Source organism: Carcharodon carcharias, chromosome 27 (assembly GCF_017639515.1).
Source record: "Carcharodon carcharias isolate sCarCar2 chromosome 27, sCarCar2.pri, whole genome shotgun sequence".
Lineage (NCBI taxonomy): Eukaryota > Metazoa > Chordata > Chondrichthyes > Lamniformes > Lamnidae > Carcharodon > Carcharodon carcharias.
In genome coordinates, this window is record NC_054493.1 from 4,238,339 (window position 1) to 4,255,892 (window position 17,554).

Genomic DNA, 17,554 nt, shown 5'->3' on the forward strand with positions numbered 1-17,554 from the left:
TCTGTGCCCCCTTCTCTCTCTCTCTCTCTCTCTCAGATTGACTCCCACGAAGACGATGTCAACGCCGTGGCCTTCGCCGACGCCAGCTCGCAGATCCTCTTCTCGGGCGGGGACGACGCGCTGTGCAAGGTGTGGGACCGCCGCACCCTGCGGGAGGACAGCCCGCAGCCCGTGGGGGTTCTGGCTGGGCACCGGGACGGCATCACCTTCATCGACAGCAAGGTCAGCCCCCGGGACCCCTAACCCCCGCGCCCGCCCTCGCTGCCAGAACCCCGGCGCTCCCGGGGCAAAGGGGGGGTCCGCGTGGCCCGTCGATCGCTCGGAGCAGGACTCGTCTTTACAATTCACTCACCGCGACGTGAAGCCCATCCATCCCCCCCACCCCCACCCCCATCACCGTGCTCCCCCTCCCCCTCCCCCTATCACCGTGCTCCCCCTCCCCCTATCACCGTGCCCCCCTCCCACTACCCCCTCTCCGTCCTACGTTTATCCAGCTCTCTCTCTCCACCCACCCGGACAAGAAATAAGTCGACCCTGCTCAACCCGAGCCAACCCCCAGCGCCGTGTGTTCACCCCCGAAGAATCCCCAAGTTCCCCGGTCCGATTTGTCGTCCGCTCCGTTCTATTGATGGCCCCTCCCCACCTCCCCCATAGCTGCTGACTATCCCCCGTAAGCAAAAGGGGCAGGAGCAGGCCACTCGGCCCTTCTGGAGCCTGCTTTCCCCATTCAGCAAGGTCACGGCTGGTTCCGTTGGGGCCTTCGCTCCAATTTTCCTCCCTCGTCTCCCTCCTGCCCCCTCGTCTCCCTCCTGCCCCCTCGTCTCCCTCCTGCCCCCTCGTCTCCCTCCTGCCCCTCGTCTCCCTCCTGCCCCCTCGTCTCCCTCCTGCCCCCTCGTCTCCCTCCTGCCCCCTCGTCTCCCTCCTGCCCCCTCGTCTCCCTCCTGCCCCCTCGTCTCCCTCCTGCCCCCTCGTCTCCCTCCTGCCCCCTCGTCTCCCTCCTGCCCCCTCGTCTCCCTCCTGCCCCTTCGTCTCCCCCTGCACCCTCGCCTCCCTCCTGCCCCTCGCCTCCCTCCTGCCCCTCGCCTCCCTCCTGCCCCTCGCCTCCCTCCTGCCCCTCGCCTCCCTCCTGCCCCTCGCCTCCCTCCTGCCCCTCGCCTCCCTCCTGCCCCTCGCCTCCCTCCTGCCCCTCGCCTCCCTCCTGCCCCTCGCCTCCCTCCTGCCCCTCGCCTCCCTCCTGCCCTCGCCTCCCTCCTGCCCCTCGCCTCCCTCCTGCCCCTCGCCTCCCTCCTGCCCCTCGCCTCCCTCCTGCCCCTCGCCTCCCTCCTGCCCCTCGCCTCCCTCCTGCCCCCTCGCCTGCCTCCTGCCCCCTCGCCTGCCTCCTGCCCCCTCGCCTGCCTCCTGCCCCCTCGCCTGCCTCCTGCCCCCTCGCCTGCCTCCTGCCCCCTCGCCTGCCTCCTGCCCCCTCGCCTGCCTCCTGCCCCCTCGCCTGCCTCCTGCCCCCTCGCCTGCCTCCTGCCCCCTCGCCTGCCTCCTGCCCCCTCGCCTGCATCCTGCCCCCTCGCCTGCCTCCTGCCCCCTCGCCTGCCTCCTGCCCCCTCGCCTGCCTCCTGCCCCCGTCGCCTGCCTTCCTGCCCCCTCGCCTGCCTCCTGCCCCCTCGCCTGCCTCCTGCCCCCTCGCCTGCCTCCTGCCCCCTCGCCTGCCTCCTGCCCCCCTCGCCGCCTCCTGCCCCCTCGCCTGCCTCCTGCCCCCTCGCCTGCCTCCTGCCCCCTCGCCTGCCTCCTGCCCCCTCGCCTGCCTCCTGCCCCTCGCCTGCCTCCTGCCCCCCTCGCCTGCCTCCTGCCCCCTCGCCTGCCTCCTGCCCCCTCGCCTGCTCCTGCCCCCTCGCCTGCCTCCTGCCCCCTCGCCTGCCTCCTGCCCCTCGCCTGCCTCCTGCCCCCTCGCCTGCCTCCTGCCCCCTCGCCTGCCTCCTGCCCCCTCGCCTGCCTCCTGCCCCCTCGCCTGCCTCCTGCCCCCTCGCCTGCCTCCTGCCCCCCTCGCCTGCCTCCTGCCCCCCTCGCCTGCCTCCTGCCCCCTCGCCTGCCTCCTGCCCCCTCGCCTCCCTCCTGCCCCCTCGCCTCCCTCCTGCCCCCTCGCCTCCCTCCTGCCCCCTCGCCTCCCTCCTGCCCCCTCGCCTCCCTCCTGCCCCCTCGCCTCCCTCCTGCCCCCTCGCCTCCCTCCTGCCCCCTCGCCTCCCTCCTGCCCCCCTCGCCTCCCTCCTGCCCCCTCGCCTCCCTCCTGCCCCCTCGCCTCCCTCCTGCCCCCTCGCCTCCCTCCTGCCCCCTCGCCTCCCTCCTGCCCCCTCGCCTCCCTCCTGCCCCCTCGCCTCCCTCCTGCCCCCTCGCCTCCCTCCTGCCCCCTCGCCTCCCTCCTGCCCCCTCGCCTCCCTCCTGCCCCCTCGCCTCCCTCCTGCACCCCTCGCCTCCCTCCTGCCCCCTCGCCTCCCTCCTGCCCCCTCGCCTCCCTCCTGCCCCCTCGCCTCCCTCCTGCCCCCTCGCCTCCCTCCTGCCCCCCTCGCCTCCCTCCTGCCCCCTCGCCTCCCTCCTGCCCCCTCGCCTCCCTCCTGCCCCCTCGCCTCCCTCCTGCCCCCTCGCCTCCCTCCTGCCCCCTCGCCTCCCTCCTGCCCCCTCGCCTCCCTCCTGCCCCCTCGCCTCCCTCCTGCCCCCTCGCCTCCCTCCTGCCCCCTCGCCTCCCTCCTGCCCCCTCGCCTCCCTCCTGCCCCCTCGCCTCCCTCCTGCCCCCTCGCCTCCCTCCTGCCCCCTCGCCTCCCTCCTGCCCCCTCGCCTCCCTCCTGCCCCCTCGCCTCCCTCCTGCCCCCTCGCCTCCCTCCTGCCCCCTCGCCTCCCTCCTGCCCCCTCGCCTCCCTCCTGCCCCCTCGCCTCCCTCCTGCCCCCTCGCCTCCCTCCTGCCCCCTCGCCTCCCTCCTGCCCCCTCGCCTCCCTCCTGCCCCCTCGCCTCCCTCCTGCCCCCTCGCCTCCCTCCTGCCCCCTCGCCTCCCTCCTGCCCCCTCGCCTCCCTCCTGCCCCCTCGCCTCCCTCCTGCCCCCTCGCCTCCCTCCTGCCCCCTCGCCTCCCTCCTGCCCCCTCGCCTCCCTCCTGCCCCCTCGCCTCCCTCCTGCCCCCTCGCCTCCCTCCTGCCCCCTCGCCTCCCTCCTGCCCCCTCGCCTCCCTCCTGCCCCCTCGCCTCCCTCCTGCCCCCTCGCCTCCCTCCTGCCCCCTCGCCCCCGACTGTATTCAGCAACTCGGCCCTCCACCCCCGCTCTCTCTCCGGGGGGAGGAGAGCGCTCCACAGATTGACCACCTTCCGAGAGAGGAAATCCCTCCTCTACAGCCTCCGCCCTGATGAGCCCCGCCCCGAGCTCCTCAAAGCGCCGGTCCTGCGAGGGTTGAGCTCTCAGTAAGCGAGGGGGGAGGGGAGCCTCGGGGGCTCAATGGGCCGGTGGGGAGGGGTTGCGGGGTGGTGTTTGGGGTGGCAGTACTAACCCCCTTCCTCCCCCTCTCTCCCTACCCTACCCCCCCCCCCCCCCCACTTCCTTTTCCGGCCGTTACAGGGAGACGCCCGCTTCCTCGTGTCCAACTCCAAGGACCAGACCATCAAGCTGTGGGACATCCGGCGTTTCTCCCCCAAGGAGGGCTTGGAGGCCTCGCGCCAGGCGGTGACGCAACAGAACTGGGACTACAGGTGGCAGCAAGTGCCCAAGAGAGGTGGGCAAACGCGTCAGGGGGGCCCCCCCGCCAAAGACCCCCCCCCACCTTACCCTCCCCACCCATCCCGCTCTCCTCTCTCCGAGAATCGCTCTCCGGGCGGGAGTGGGGGGTGGGGGGTGGGGAGCTGGGTCTGGGCGCACAGAGGCCGGAAAAATGACTCGTTTCCCAATTTCGTTCATTCCCCCCCGCCCCCCCGCCCCAAGTTTTGTTTTAAGACCGTCGCTGAATTCCCCCACCATCAGGGAGGGGCAATCGTTTCTCCCTGTGTCCAAATGCGGCAAGACCGCGGACAATATCCAGGCTCGGGGGCTGACCGGTGGCCATTAACGTTCGCCCCCACACAAGGGCCAGGCAATGACCATCTCCAGCGGAGGAGCTGAATATTATTTAGGTGGAGAAAGGTTGAAGAAAGCTTCAGCACAGAGGGGTTTGGGGGTCCCCGTGCATGAATCCCAAAAAGCTAACCTACGAGTTCAGCAGTTAAATAGGGAAGGCAAATGGAATGTTGGCCTTTATTTCAAAGGGAAAGGAGTATAAAAAATAGGGAAGTCTCGCTAAAACTATACAAGGCACTGGTTAGACCACACCTAGAATACCATGAACAGTTTTGGTCCCCTTATCTTAAGGAGAGATATACTGGCATTGGAGGCAGTCCAGAGAAGGTTCACTAGGCTGATCCTGGGTATGGAGGGATTTTCTTATGAGGAGGGGTTGAGTAGGTTGGGCCTGTCCTCATTGGAGTTTAGAAGAATGAGAGGTGGCCTTATTGAAACATATCAGATTCTTAGGAGGCTTGACAGGGTCGATGGTGAGGGGTTGTTTCCCCTTGTGGGAGAGTCTAGGACCAGAGGGCATCATCTCATCCCATTTAAGACAGAGATGAGGAGGAATTTCTTCTCTGATGATAGTGAATCTGTGGAATTCTTTACCGCAGAGGCTGGGTCATGAAGTATATTCAAGGCTGAGATAGACAGATTTTTAATCAGTAAGGGAATCAAGGGTTATGGGGGAAAGGGCAGGAAAGCGGAGTTGAGGATTATCAGATCAGCCACGATCTCATTGAATGGCGGGGCAGACTCGATGGGCCAAATGGCCTACTTCTGCTCCTACGTCTCATGGGATAGAGAAATGGCAGAGAAGCTGATTGGTGACTTTGTGTCTGTCCTCACTGAGGAAGATGCAGGAAATCTCCCAGTATCAGAGGTCCAAGGGACTCGGGTGGGCGAGGGATTAAAGGAAATTGGTGTGAGTGAGAAGACTGTCTCGGACCAATGAATGGGGCTGAAGTTTGATAAGTCACCGGGACCTGATGATCTTACATCCTAGAGTGTTGGAAGAGGTTGCTATAACGATAGTGGATGCATGTTATGACACAGCAGTTGGTAAAGGTTGAGTTACTCCCAGAGGGAAACTGTAAACTACTGTCATAACCTATATTTTTTAAGTGGGATGTTTGGGTTGCAGCTCTAAATTCAGGAATCAGACCACCCGTTCTCAAGAGGTTTTTATATCAAACTACATGAGACGTTTATTAACTTACACGAGTTAAATATATACACATGGCTGCAAATTACTACAATCACAACTTTTAACTAACTCCCAAACTAATCTCCGTCAAGTCAACAGCAACCCAGACTTAACCAGACACCGGACAAAGCATTTTCACCGGACGAATTCAGAATGAGTTTCCTTTCACTTTGGTTCCTGTGGTGACACAGGCATTGATCTTACATTGACCCCTGCCCCGCACATACATACACACACACACACACACACACACACACACACACACACACACACACACACACACACACAAAACCGTTATCTTGTTATACCCAGCACATCTCGTTGAGTGTAAATTCTCATTGTATCGCCAGCCCCTTTGAACCCCACCTCTTCTAATAATAAAACCCCCTTTCACAGTACCAGCTTTATCCGCGATATAAACCTACCGCTTGGTCTCTGCTAGCTAGGTGCAAGATTTCACTCCCCCTTCTTGGGATGCTCTATTCAACAAGATGCAAATGCACTCCTCCTCTCTTACATCTCAAAACCAGAACACGTCAAAGCATCCAGACTAGCTGGCTTCAATCCAGTTAAGGCCCACCCTCTATTTTTAAAAAAAAATATTCCAATGACATTATATATATTAATAACTTTGCGACAATGCATTGGTGCTCATTCCCAAAATTCGACAGATTCTGGAACAGTTCGTACACCGGAAGGTGGCAAATGTCACCCGACTATTTAAGAAGGGAGGGAGAGAGAAAGCAGGGAGCTACAGACCTGTCAGTCTCCCATCAGCAGGAGGGAAAACGCTCGAATCTACTTATAAAGGATGTGATAAACGGACACTTGGATAATCATGATCCGACTGGGCACAGCCAGCAGGAGTTCCTGAACGGGAAATCACGTTTGATGAACCTCCCTTGGGAGTTTTTGTTTTTGAGGAAGTTACTAACAGAATCGATGATGGGGAGTCGGTGGATGTAGTGTACTTGGATTTTCAGAAGGCTTTTGACAAAGTTCCCCACGGGAGGCTGGTCAACAAAATAAAAGCTCATGAGACAGGGGGCAATTGACTGGCGTGGATTAAGGATGGGCCAAGAGGCAGAAACCGAGGGTAGGAATAAATGGGGCTTTCTCGGAGTGGCAGGTGGGTGACTCGTGGGGTACTGCAGGGAGCAGCGCTTGTGGTGGTGGGGGGGGGCGGGGGGCCCAGCTGTTCATAATCCTATATCAATGATTTGGGTGTGGGGGAACCACGCGTATTCTCTCCCAGTCTGCAGACGACACAAAGCGAGGGAGGGAAGGTACGCAGTGAGGAAGATGCAAGAGGGATTCGGACAGACTCGACGAGCGGGCAAGGACACGTGGGAATAAACGTGAGGCTGGTCCGCTTTGGCCGGAGGGACAGGCGCGCAGAGGGTTTCTTAAATGGTGAGGGATCGGAAAGCGTCGGTGTACAGAGGGAGCTGGGTGTCCTCGTCGATCGGTCACTGAAAGGCTAACGCAGGTGATGCAGGTGGAGGCGAATGGTGTGTTGGCTTCCGTCGTGAGAGGGTTCGAGTACAGGACCGGCGAGGTCTTGCTTCAGTTGTCTGTAACCCTTGGTCAGGCCGCACCCGGAGCAACTGTGTGCAGTTTTGGCTCCCTCACCTCAGGAACGATGTTATCGCCAGAGAGCGAGCACTGGGAAGGTTCACCGGACTTGTTCCCCGGGATGGTGGGACTGTCCTGCGGAGGGAGTTTGGGGGGGAACCTGGGCCCGTGTGCTCCCTAGAGTTTCGAAGAGCGAGAGGTGTTCGCACTGAAAGCTGCGGGATACACAAAGGAATAGACACTAGGAGCAGGAGTAGGCCACTCGGCCCTTCGAGGCTGTTCCACCATTCGATAGGATCATGGCTGATCCTCTATCTCAACGCCACGTTCCCGCTTTCTCCCCGTACCCCTTCGAGTCCCTAAACTCCAAAAAAAAACGATCAAATTCTTCCTTGAGTAGACGCAGTGACCCGACCTCCACAGCCTTCAGTGGGAGAGAATCCCACAGGTTCACCACCCTCTGAGGGAAGAAATCTTCCCTCATCTCAGTCCTAAACGGCCTGCCCCGAATCCTGAGACTGTGACCCCCCCCACTCCCCCGCTGGTTCTGGACTCCCCGGACAGGGGGAAACATCTTCCTTCCTGCATCCAGCCCTGTCCAGAATTTTATACCTTTCAATCAGATCCCCCTCTCGTTTTCCTAACTCTAGCGGACACGGGGCCCATTCGAACCAATCCCTCCTCATATGACAGTCTCGCCATCCCCGGTATCAGCCTAGTGAACCTTCGCTGCTCTCCCTCTATGGCAAGAATATCCTTCCTTAGGTAGGGAGCTCAAAACCGCACACAATACTCCAGGTGTGGTCTCGCCAAGGCCCTGTCTAACGGCAGCAAGACATCCCGACTCCTGAACTCAAACCCTCTCGCCATGAAGGCCGACACACCACTTGCCTTGCTCACTGCTAGCTGCACCTGCCTGTTTGCTTTCAGGGACTGGTGTGCAAGGGACACCCCGATCCCTTTGTACATCCACGTCCCCCCAAGAGATCACCATGTAAATAATACCCTGCCTCTCTGTTTTTCACACCGAAGCGGATAACTTCACGTTTATATCCACGTTACGCTGCCTCTGACAGGGTAGGTGCAGGTGAGACGTTCACCCTTGGCTAGGGAGCCTAGAACCCAGGGGACTGGATCTCAAACCAAGGGGCAGGGAGTTACTGAGGAGCGAGTTGAGGAGAAATGTTATTTACTCGCGAGGGTTGTGGACCTTTGGAATTCTCAACCCCAGAGGGATGTGGAACCTCGGTCACTGAGTGTGTTTTAAGCAGAGATTTCTAAACACCCTGTGACGTAAAGGGATATGGGGACAGTGTGGGTGGAGGAGTAGGGGGTGGGAAATCATTGACCAGGGTCCTCGGCCACGATCGGACTAAATGGCAGAGCAGGCTCGATGGGCTAGACAAAGCAGCCCCCTGTCCCGCTCGATCGGCACCCCCATCCACAAACGTTCACTCCCTCCCACCCACCGACGCACAGTAGCAGCAGCGTGTGTACCATCTACAAGATGCACTGCAGCAACTCACCAAGGCTCCTTCGACAGCGCTGCCCAAACCCACGACCGCTACCATCTAGAAGGACAAGGGCAGCAGACACATGGGGAATACCCACCACCTGGAAGTTCCCCTCCGAGCCCCTCACCATCCCGACTTGCAAATATATCGGCAGTTCCTTCGCTGTCGCTGGGTCAAAATCCTGGGACTCCCTCCCTAACAGCGCTGTGGGTGTACCTACACCACATGGGACAAAATCCTGGAACTCCTTCCCTAACAGCGCCATGGGTGTACCTACACCACAGTGGACAAAATCCTGGAACTCCCTCCCTAACAGTGCTGTGGGTGTACCTACACCACAGGGGACTGCAGCGGTTCAAGAAGGCAGCTCAGCCACCACCTTCTCCAGGGGGCAATTAGTGGTGGGCAATAAACGCCGGGCCCGGAGAAGCCACACCCACATTCCTGAACTCCCGATTAAAGCAAGAAGGTGAACTTCAAACCGGCCTAGTCCAGCGTTGGTCGCAAACACAACTCGAGCTCATGGCCCAAGCCACAGGCGCGGCTGACCTTTACCGGGGGGGTGGGGGGGGGGTGGGGTTTGGGGGACTGGGAGTGACGCAGGAGCAGCGACCCACAGCGCGACAGTGGGGGAGGCGTTCGTCGAGGCTAATGAGGGCACAGGTGAGGGTTTCGGCAGCCGATCAGCCGAGGTGGGGCTGCGCGGTGGTGGAGCCGGGCGGTCTCATCCAGGCCAAATGCGACCCCGAGGTCGCGAACAACTCTGGCTGGGGTGGTGGGGGATGGAGGGGGGAATGGAGGCTCAGGGGCGGAGTTTGGTGCAGAGACCGACATTCAGTCGGAGCGCGTCCCTGTGCTGGATGTCGGATTAACAGCCCAATCAGAGGGAGCGAGGGAGCGGGAGGGAGGGACGGAGAGGGAGGGAGCGAGAGAGGGCGGGAGGGAGGGGGATGGACGGAGAGAGAGGGAGAGAGCGGGAGAGATGATGAGAGACCCAGGTGTGCCAGCGTCCGTGTGAAATATCCGCGCCTCCTTTCACCTTACCAATGAAGCGGCTGGGGCTGACCAGTGCTCCTCTCGCCCCCTCCCCCACCCCCCCCCTCTGTGTTTCTGTGCCCCCCGCCAACCCCACTACCACCCCAGCAGTAAATGTAAACTCGCCCTGTGTCCCTGGCCCGAGTGTATTGGACTGACCGCTGGTTGGGGTGTAGAGTGCAAATGTCTGGGCCGTTGTGCGTGATGCCTCTCGTTTCCCACCAGCCCTGAAGAAGCACCGACTGCCTGGGGACAGCTCGCTGATGACCTACAGAGGGCACGGGGTCCTGCACACTCTTATCCGCTGTCGATTCTCTCCGGCATTCACCACCGGGCAGCAGTACATCTACAGCGGCTGCTCAACAGGGAAGGTCGTGAGTAAGTCCCCCTCGCTCTTGCTGGTGCACAGAGGCTGGGTGTTCTGTCGGAGGGTCAGCGCCGAGGGAGAGCCGCGCTGTCGGAGGGTCGGCGCCGAGGGAGCAGCCGCGCTGTCGGAGGGTCAGCGCCGAGGGAGCAGCCGCGCTGTCGGAGGGTCAGCGCCGAGGGAGCAGCCGCGCTGTCGGAGGGTCAGCGCCGAGGGAGCAGCCGCGCTGTCGGAGGGTCAGCGCCGAGGGAGCAGCCGCGCTGTCGGAGGGTCAGCGCCGAGGGAGAGCCGCGCTGTCGGAGGGTCAGCGCCGAGGGAGAGCCGCGCTGTCGAGGGTCAGCGCCGAGGGAGCAGCCGCGCTGTCGGAGGGTCAGCGCCGAGGGAGCAGCCTACTGCATTCCTTGAGTAGTGTCCTGGGGCCAATATTTATCCGCCAACCCAACATCTCTTGAAATCAAAATGCTTGACCTGGGTGGTCTTGTGGGATCTTGCTATGCGCCAGTTACCTGCCCGGTTTCCTGTATTGCAATGGTGACCTTCCTTCAAAAGGAAATAATCCATCGCTGGCTGTGCAGCCTCGAGTTCCTGAAGGAGGTGGGTGTGGGGAGCTGGATAAATGTAGTTCCCGTCCTCGTGCGTCTGTGTGTGCGTCTGTGTCTGCGTCTGTGTGTGTCCTATCGGGATTCAACATGACCTGGATCCACCATTAATACCCATTTTGTTATCTCTCTCCCTTCCCCCTTCTCTCTCTCCCTTCCCCCTTCTCTCTCTCCCTTCCCCCTTCTCTCTCTCTCTCTCCCTCCCTTCCCCCTTCTCTCTCTCTCCCGCCCTCCCCCCTTCTCTCTCTCCCTTCCCCCTTCTTTCTCTCCCTTCCCCCTTCTTTCTCTCCCTTCCCCCTTCTTTCTCTCCCTTCCCCCTTCTCTCTCTCCCTTCCCCCTTCTCTCTCTCTCTCTCCCTCCCTTCCCCCTTCTCTCTCTCTCCCGCCCTCCCCCCTTCTCTCTCTCTCCCGCCCTCCCCCCTTCTCTCTCTCTCCCCCCTCCCCCTTTCTCTCTCTCTCCCCCCTCCCCCTTTCTCTCTCTCTCCCGCCCTCCCCCCTTCTCTCTCTCTCCCGCCCTCCCCCCTTCTCTCTGTCTCCCGCCCTCCCCCTTCTCTCTGTCTCCCGCCCTCCCCCTTCTCTCTGTCTCCCGCCCTCCCCCTTCTCTCTCTCTCTCCCGCCCTCCCCCCTTCTCTCTCTCTCTCCCGCCCTCCCCCCTTCTCTCTCCCTCCCCCCCTTCTCTCTCTCTCCCGCCCTCCCCCCTTCTCTCTCCCTCCCCCCCTTCTCTCTCTCTCTCCTCCCGCCCTCCCCCCTTCTCTCTCCCTCCCCCCCTTCTCTCTCTCTCTCCCGCCCTCCCCCCTTCTCTCTCCCTCCCCCCCTTCTCTCTCTCTCTCCCGCCCTCCCCCCTTCTCTCTCTCTCTCTCCCGCCCTCCCCCCTTCTCTCTCTCTCTCCCGCCCTCCCCCCTTCTCTCTCTCTCTTTCTCCCGCCCTCCCCCTTCTCTCTCTCTCTCCTGCCCTCCCCCTTCTCTCTCTCTCTCCCCCCCTCCCCCTTCTCTCTCTCTCTCTCTCCCCCCTCCCCCTTCTCTCTCTCTCCGCCCTCCCCCCTTCTCTCTCTCTCTCTCTCCCCCCCTCCCCCTTCTCTCTCTCTCTCCCGCCCTCCCCCCTTCTCTCTCTCTCTCCTGCCCTCCCCCCTACTCTCTCTCTCTCTCCCGCCCTCCCCCTTCTCTCTCTCTTTCTCCCTCCCTCTCCCCCCTTCTCTCTCTCTCTCCCGCCCTCCCCCCTTCTCTCTCTCTCTCCCGCCCTCCCCCCTTCTCTCTCCCTCCCCCCCTTCTCTCTCTCTCTCCCGCCCTCCCCCCTTCTCTCTCTCTCTCTCCCGCCCTCCCCCCTTCTCTCTCTCTCTTCCGCCCTCCCCCCTTCTCTCTCTCTCTTTCTCCCGTCCTCCCTCTTCTCTCTCTCTCTCCCGTCCTCCCCCCTTCTCTCTCTCTCTCCCGCCCTCCCCCCTTCTCTCTCTCTCTCCCGCCCTCCCCCCTTCTCTCTCTCTCTCCCGCCCTCCCCCCTTCTCTCTCTCTCCCGCCCTCCCCCCTTCTCTCTCTCTCCCGCCCTCCCCCCTTCTCTCTCTCTCTCTCCCGCCCTCCCCCCTTCTCTCTCTCTCTCCCGCCCTCCCCCCTTCTCTCTCTCTCTTTCTTCCGCCCTCCCCCTTCTTTCTCTCTCTCTCCCACCCTCCCCCCTTCTCTGTCTCTCTCTCTCTCCCGCCCTCCCCCCTTTTCTCTCTCTCTCTCTCCGCCCTCCCCCCTTCTCTCTCTCTCTCCCGCCCTCCCCCCTTTTCTCTCTCTCTCTCTCTCTCTCTCTTTCTCCCGCCCTCCCCCCTTCTCTCTCTCTCTCTCTCTCTCTCTCTCTCTCTCTCTCTCTCTCTCTCTCTCTCCCGCCCTCCCCCCTTCTCTCTCTCCCGCTCGCAGTTTACGATGTGTTAACGGGTAAGATAGTCAGCAAGCTCTCGGAGCACCGAGCCTGCGTGCGTGATGTTAGCTGGCACCCGTACGAAGAGAAGATCATCAGCACTTCGGTGAGTCAGCGGGGCGGGCTGCTAGGGTGGAGGGTCAGGGTGAGAGCCGGGTCTGTGTCCTGGGTGGGTTGTGGGGAGTAGGGGAGTCTGGGGGGGGGGGGGGGGAGAGCTGGGTGTGGGTCCTGGGTGGGTTGTGGGGAGTAGGGGAGTCGAGGGGAGAGCTGGGTCTGTGTCCCAGCGCAGGGGAAGGTTTACCAAGGGATAGACTTACCTCGTGGGGAAAGAATCTAGAACGAGGGAGGGGGGGGGACACAGTTTGTGAGTAAGGGGTCTCCCATCAGAGACAGACGAGTGGGGATTTACTCTCTCGGACGGTGGTCAGTCTGTGGAACTCTCCCCCCCCCACCACCCCAGAGGGAGAGCGGGTGGAGGCCGAGTCACTGGTTATACTCGAGGCCGAGTTAGACGGGTTTCTGATCGTCGAGGGTGATGAGGTGGGACAGGTGGGAAAATTGGGATAAGGTCCCGATCAGATCAGCCCACCATCGGACTGAATGGGGAAAGCAGGCTCGAGAGGGGCTGAATGGCCCACTCCTCCTGCGAGGGCTCTCTGGAGATGCCTGAGCGAGTCATGTCGAGCTTCAGAACGGTCCAACGCGCTACACGGCACTCGGGAGGGCTTCGGAATCTGCTATTCCAATTCACCAACCCCTCTCTCCTGTTCCTCCCTCCGTCCCCTCGACCCCTCCCTCCTCCCCAAACTCTCCCACCGCCCCCACCTCTCTATCCCCCGCCCCTCTGTGTCCCGCTCCCCTTGTCTGTGTGTATGTGTGCGTGTGTGTGTCCCTCTCTGCATCCCTCTTTCTCTGTATCCCCCTGTCTGTGTGTGTCCCTGCCTCTCTCCTTTTCTCCCCTCTTCTCGACACCTCCCTCCTCCCCAAACACTCCCACCGCTCCGCTCCCACCTCTTTCTCCCCCCCCCGTGTCCTCTTCCCCCTGTCTCTGTGTGTGTGTGTGTGTGTGTGTGTGTGTGTGTGTGTGTCCCTCCCTCTCTGCACCCCTTTCTCTCTCTCTCCCCCTCCCCGTCTATGTGTGTGTCCCTGCCTCTCTCCTTTTCTCTCCTCTTCTCTCCTCTTCTTGACACCTCCCTCCTCCCCAAACTCCCCCAACTCCCCAAACTCTCCCCCCGCCCCTCACTCTCTGTGTCCGCCTCCCCCTTTGTGTGTGTGTCCCTTGTCTGTTTTCCCCCCCCCACTTTGTCTGTGTTTCCCCTCTCTCTCCTTTTCTCCCCTCTTATTGACTCCTCCCTCCTCCCCAAACTCCCCCAACTCCCCAAACTCTCCAACTGCCCCCACCTCTCTCTTCCCCCCCCCCTCTGTGTCCGCCTCCCCCTGTCTGTGTGTGTGTGTGTGTGTGTGTGTCCCTCTCTGCATCCCTCTTTCTCTGTGTCCCTGGTCTGTGTGTATCCCTGCCTCTCTCCTTTTCTCTCCTCTTCTTGACACCTCCCTCCTCCCCAAACTCCCCAACTCCCCAAACTCTCCACCCGCCCCTCTCTCTCTCTGTGTCCACCTCCCCCTGTCTCTGTGTGTGTGTGTTCCTCTCTCTCTTTGTCCGCCTCCCCCTGTCTCTGTGTGTGTGTGTGTGTGTGTGTGTGTGTGTGTGTCCCTTTCTCTCTCTGAACCCCACCCTCACCCCTCTTGCAGTGGGACGGAGGAGTGCGTCTCTGGGATTACCGACTGGCCGAATACTTCACCGACGACCTCCAGGCTTCTGGCCGCCACCTCCGGCCGAGGCGTAAGAACGCGGAGACCGGCGAAGACAATTGAGCCGCCGGGGACTGTCGGAGAGACTGGTGACGGTGGTGGTGGTGGGGGGGTGGCAGTGGAACGGAGTCCGAAGGTGTAGTGCTGGCGGAGGTGGGGTAGGGGACGCGATCGCCAAGTGGCCCGGGCGTTGCGCGTGGATCAGGAGTCCCCTCCCCTCGAGGACGACGCTCAGCTTTCCCTCCCAGCTCCCTCCGGCCTGTCTGACCTTCTCCCTGGGACCCACTCACCTCCCTCAACCCGGGCAGAGGGGGGAGGAAAGCCTGCCCCTTCCCAGGGTTCAACGCCGGACACTGACGCCTGTAAGGAGCCTGCTCCTTGGTTTTATCTCGTAGACTCGAGGGAGGCACAGGCACGGAGGTATTTCAGGCCGCTGCCTCTGTGCCTTTGACAGCCCGATTAATCCCGCTCTCTTTCTATCTGCACCCCCTCACCCTGCCAACTCCCGCTCTCTCTCTCTCCGCACCCCCCGCCCTGCCAACTCCCGCTCTCTCTCTCCGTGCCCCCCTCGCCCTGCCAACTCCCGCTCTCTCTTTCTCCACACCTCCCCCGCCAACTCCCGCTCTCTCTTTCTCCACACCTCCCCCGCCAACTCCCGCTCTCTCTCTCTCCACACCTTCCCCGCCAACTCCCGCTCTCTCTCTCTCCACACCTCCCCCGCCAGCTCCCGCTCTCTCTCTCTCCACACCTTCCCCGCCAACTCCCGCTCTCTCTCTCTCCACACCTTCCCCGCCAACTCCCGCTCTCTCTCTCTCCACACCTTCCCCGCCAACTCCCGCTCTCTCTCTCTCCACACCTTCCCCGCCAACTCCCGCTCTCTCTCTCTCCACACCTTCCCCGCCAACTCCCGCTCTCTCTCTCTCCACACCTTCCCCGCCGACTCCCGCTCTCTCTCTCCACACCTTCCCCGCCAACTCCCGCTCTCTCTCTCTCTCTCTCCACACCTTCCCCGCCAACTCCCGCTCGCTCTCTCTCTCTCTCCACACCTTCCCCGCCAACTCCCACTCTCTCTCTCTCTCCGTGCCCCCCTCACCCTGCCAACTCCCGCTCTCTCTCTTTCTCCGCACCCCCGTCGCCCCGCCAACTCCTGCTCTCTATTTCTCCGCATCCCCAGCCCTGCCAACTCCCGCTCTTTCTCTCCCCGCACCTCTCCTGCCAACTCCCGCTCTCTCTCTGCACCCCCTCGCCCTGCCAACTTCTGCTCTCTCTCCCTCTCTCTCTCTCTCCACAGCCCCCCTCGCCCTGCCAACTCCTGCTCTCGCTCTCCGCACCCCCCCACCCTGCCAACTCCTCGCTCTCTCTGCACCCGCCTGCCCTTCCAACTCACGTTCTCCCTCTCTCCGCGCCCCCGCCCTGCCAACTCCCGCTCTCTCTCTCTCTCTCTCTCCGCAACCACCAGCCCTGCCAACCCCCGCTCTCTTTCTCTCTCTCACTCCCGCTCTCTTGGCACTCCCACCCATCTCCCTGTAAAACCTTATCCCCTCCATTTCCAATTTCTCCCTTCTGAGCCTGATTCCCGCCAGGCAGAACCTTCCAGATCGCAACAGCTCGCTGCGCCCAAAGAAAATCGATTCTCCCCATCTACCAACCACCGCCCCCACCCCGCCGCGCCACTGACTCTCTTCCCCATGTGTCCGCTCCCCCCACGACCCTTCTGGTTACTGACCCTCCCGCCACAGGAAATGGCTGCCCCCTGATTTCCTCCCGTTGCTTTTGAAGGCCTCGATTCAATCCCACCCCCTGCCCCTTAACCCTTAACCTTCTCACCTCCGCGGGGAACAATCCCGGCTGCTCACCCTCGACACTTTTCGGACGCGGGGTCGGGGGGTGGTGATGGGGTGGGTAGAGGTGTGTCGGCCTGAGCTCTGCTTACTTGACCATCTCTCACCTTCCTACCCAAGATCCCCCATCCACCCCCCCCCACCGCAGCCCATTTGGGGCTTTGATAGCGCTGAAAAGAAAATAGACATTCTGTCAAAGCTTCTCGCTTCACACTCATCAGGACAAGCTGCAAGAATATCAACGTCGGGTGGGGGTGTGGCAAACAACAATTCACACTGCATGAGAGGAGAGCGCTGATTGATTGGTTGGCAGGTGGCCTCCGGTAGCAGCGTCGCCATGGGAGAGCGCACCGGTTGAGGGCGACTGCTGACTTAACTGCCGAGCATTGTCCGAAACCTAAACCCATTGCCTCGAGGAATGAACCAGCGAATGGCTGTCACGTACCGGGCTGGTCTGAAGCGGGTGCCATGCCCTCCCTGCCCGCTAATCCAGGCGCGTAGCGTCTCCGGTAGCCGCCACAACTCTCGTCGGTGCCCGAGGCGGGGAGAGTTGGTATTTGGGTTGTCCCTGATGAGTTGGAGCTAAGAAGGTTCAACAAAATGGCTCCCTTTTCAGTTTCAGCTGTACTCAAAGACTCCTCTACCACCCCCGCATCCCACCCCCACCCCCCACCCAACCCCCAACCAGCCCACTTTGTTAATGCTGACGGTGGGGGTGGGGGGGAGGACGGGGTAGATCCTCTCTCCGATTTGTTTACTGCAATATATTGAGAGTTTTATAAATGTGTGTATATGTGTATATATATATATCTCTGTAAAGTAATTATCATGACTTTTAAAAAAAAAAAACGAGCGTGTAAAACAGGGGACTCCCCTGACCCCACACATTCGCTTCCTCTCCGAGACCCCCCCCCGCCCCCCAAATTTAGAAATATTTCCGTGCGAAACGAACTGAACCCTTGCGAAGTTTTGCAAACCCTCTGGTGCTCCCTCGGGAGCTGAGCCCGTAGCCGCTAATAAAAGAAACCGGATTGGAGAACGCCCGGTCGGGCAAGGCCCTGCCTCTGTCGTTGTGTGGGGCGGCGCGGGTTTGTGGGGGTGGTTTGGGGGGGGGGGGGGGGGGGTGGGGGGGGCGCTGCTGGGGTTGTGGGGTATGGGGTGGGTTGGGGCGGGGGGAGGGGGTGTGGGGTATGGGGTGGGTTGGGGCGGGGGGAGGGGTTGTGGGGTGGGTTGGGGCGGGGGGAGGGGTTGTGGGGTATGGGGTGGGTTGGGGCGGGGGGAGGGCTTGTGGGGTATGGGGTGGGTTGGGGCGGGGGGAGGGGGTGTGGGTGGGGGCGGGGGGGGGAGGGGGGTGTGGGGTATGGGGTGGGTTGGGGCGGGGGGAGGGGGTGTGGGTGGGGGGCGGGGGGGGGGAGGGGGGGTGTGGGGTATGGGGTGGGTTGGGGGCGGGGGGAGGGGGTGTGGGGTATGGGGTGGGTTGGGGCGGGGGGAGGGGGTGTGGGGTGGGTTGGGGAGGGGGTTGTGAGGTATGGGGTGGTTGGGGCGGGGGGAGGGGGTGTGGGTGGGGGCGGGGGGGAGGGGGGTATGGGGTGGGTTGGGGCGGGGGGAGGGGGTGTGGGGTGGGTTGGGGAGGGGGTTGTGAGGTATGTGGTGG

At 62.0% G+C, this 17,554-nt stretch overlaps 1 protein-coding gene across 1 annotated transcript in view; it reads left to right on the plus strand.

Moving 5' to 3' along the window:
- Positions 1-14,665, plus strand: part of dcaf11 (ddb1 and cul4 associated factor 11) — an 18,596-nt gene extending 3,931 nt beyond the window's left edge. Inside the window, exons 2-6 of the mRNA XM_041175440.1 lie at positions 37-222; positions 3,588-3,741; positions 9,621-9,773; positions 12,250-12,356; positions 14,000-14,665. Coding sequence (XP_041031374.1) covers positions 37-222; positions 3,588-3,741; positions 9,621-9,773; positions 12,250-12,356; positions 14,000-14,122 — 723 coding nt within the window. The 3' untranslated portion in view covers positions 14,123-14,665. The remainder of the gene's footprint in view (positions 1-36; positions 223-3,587; positions 3,742-9,620; positions 9,774-12,249; positions 12,357-13,999) is intronic.
- The last annotated feature ends 2,889 nt before the right edge of the window (positions 14,666-17,554 follow it).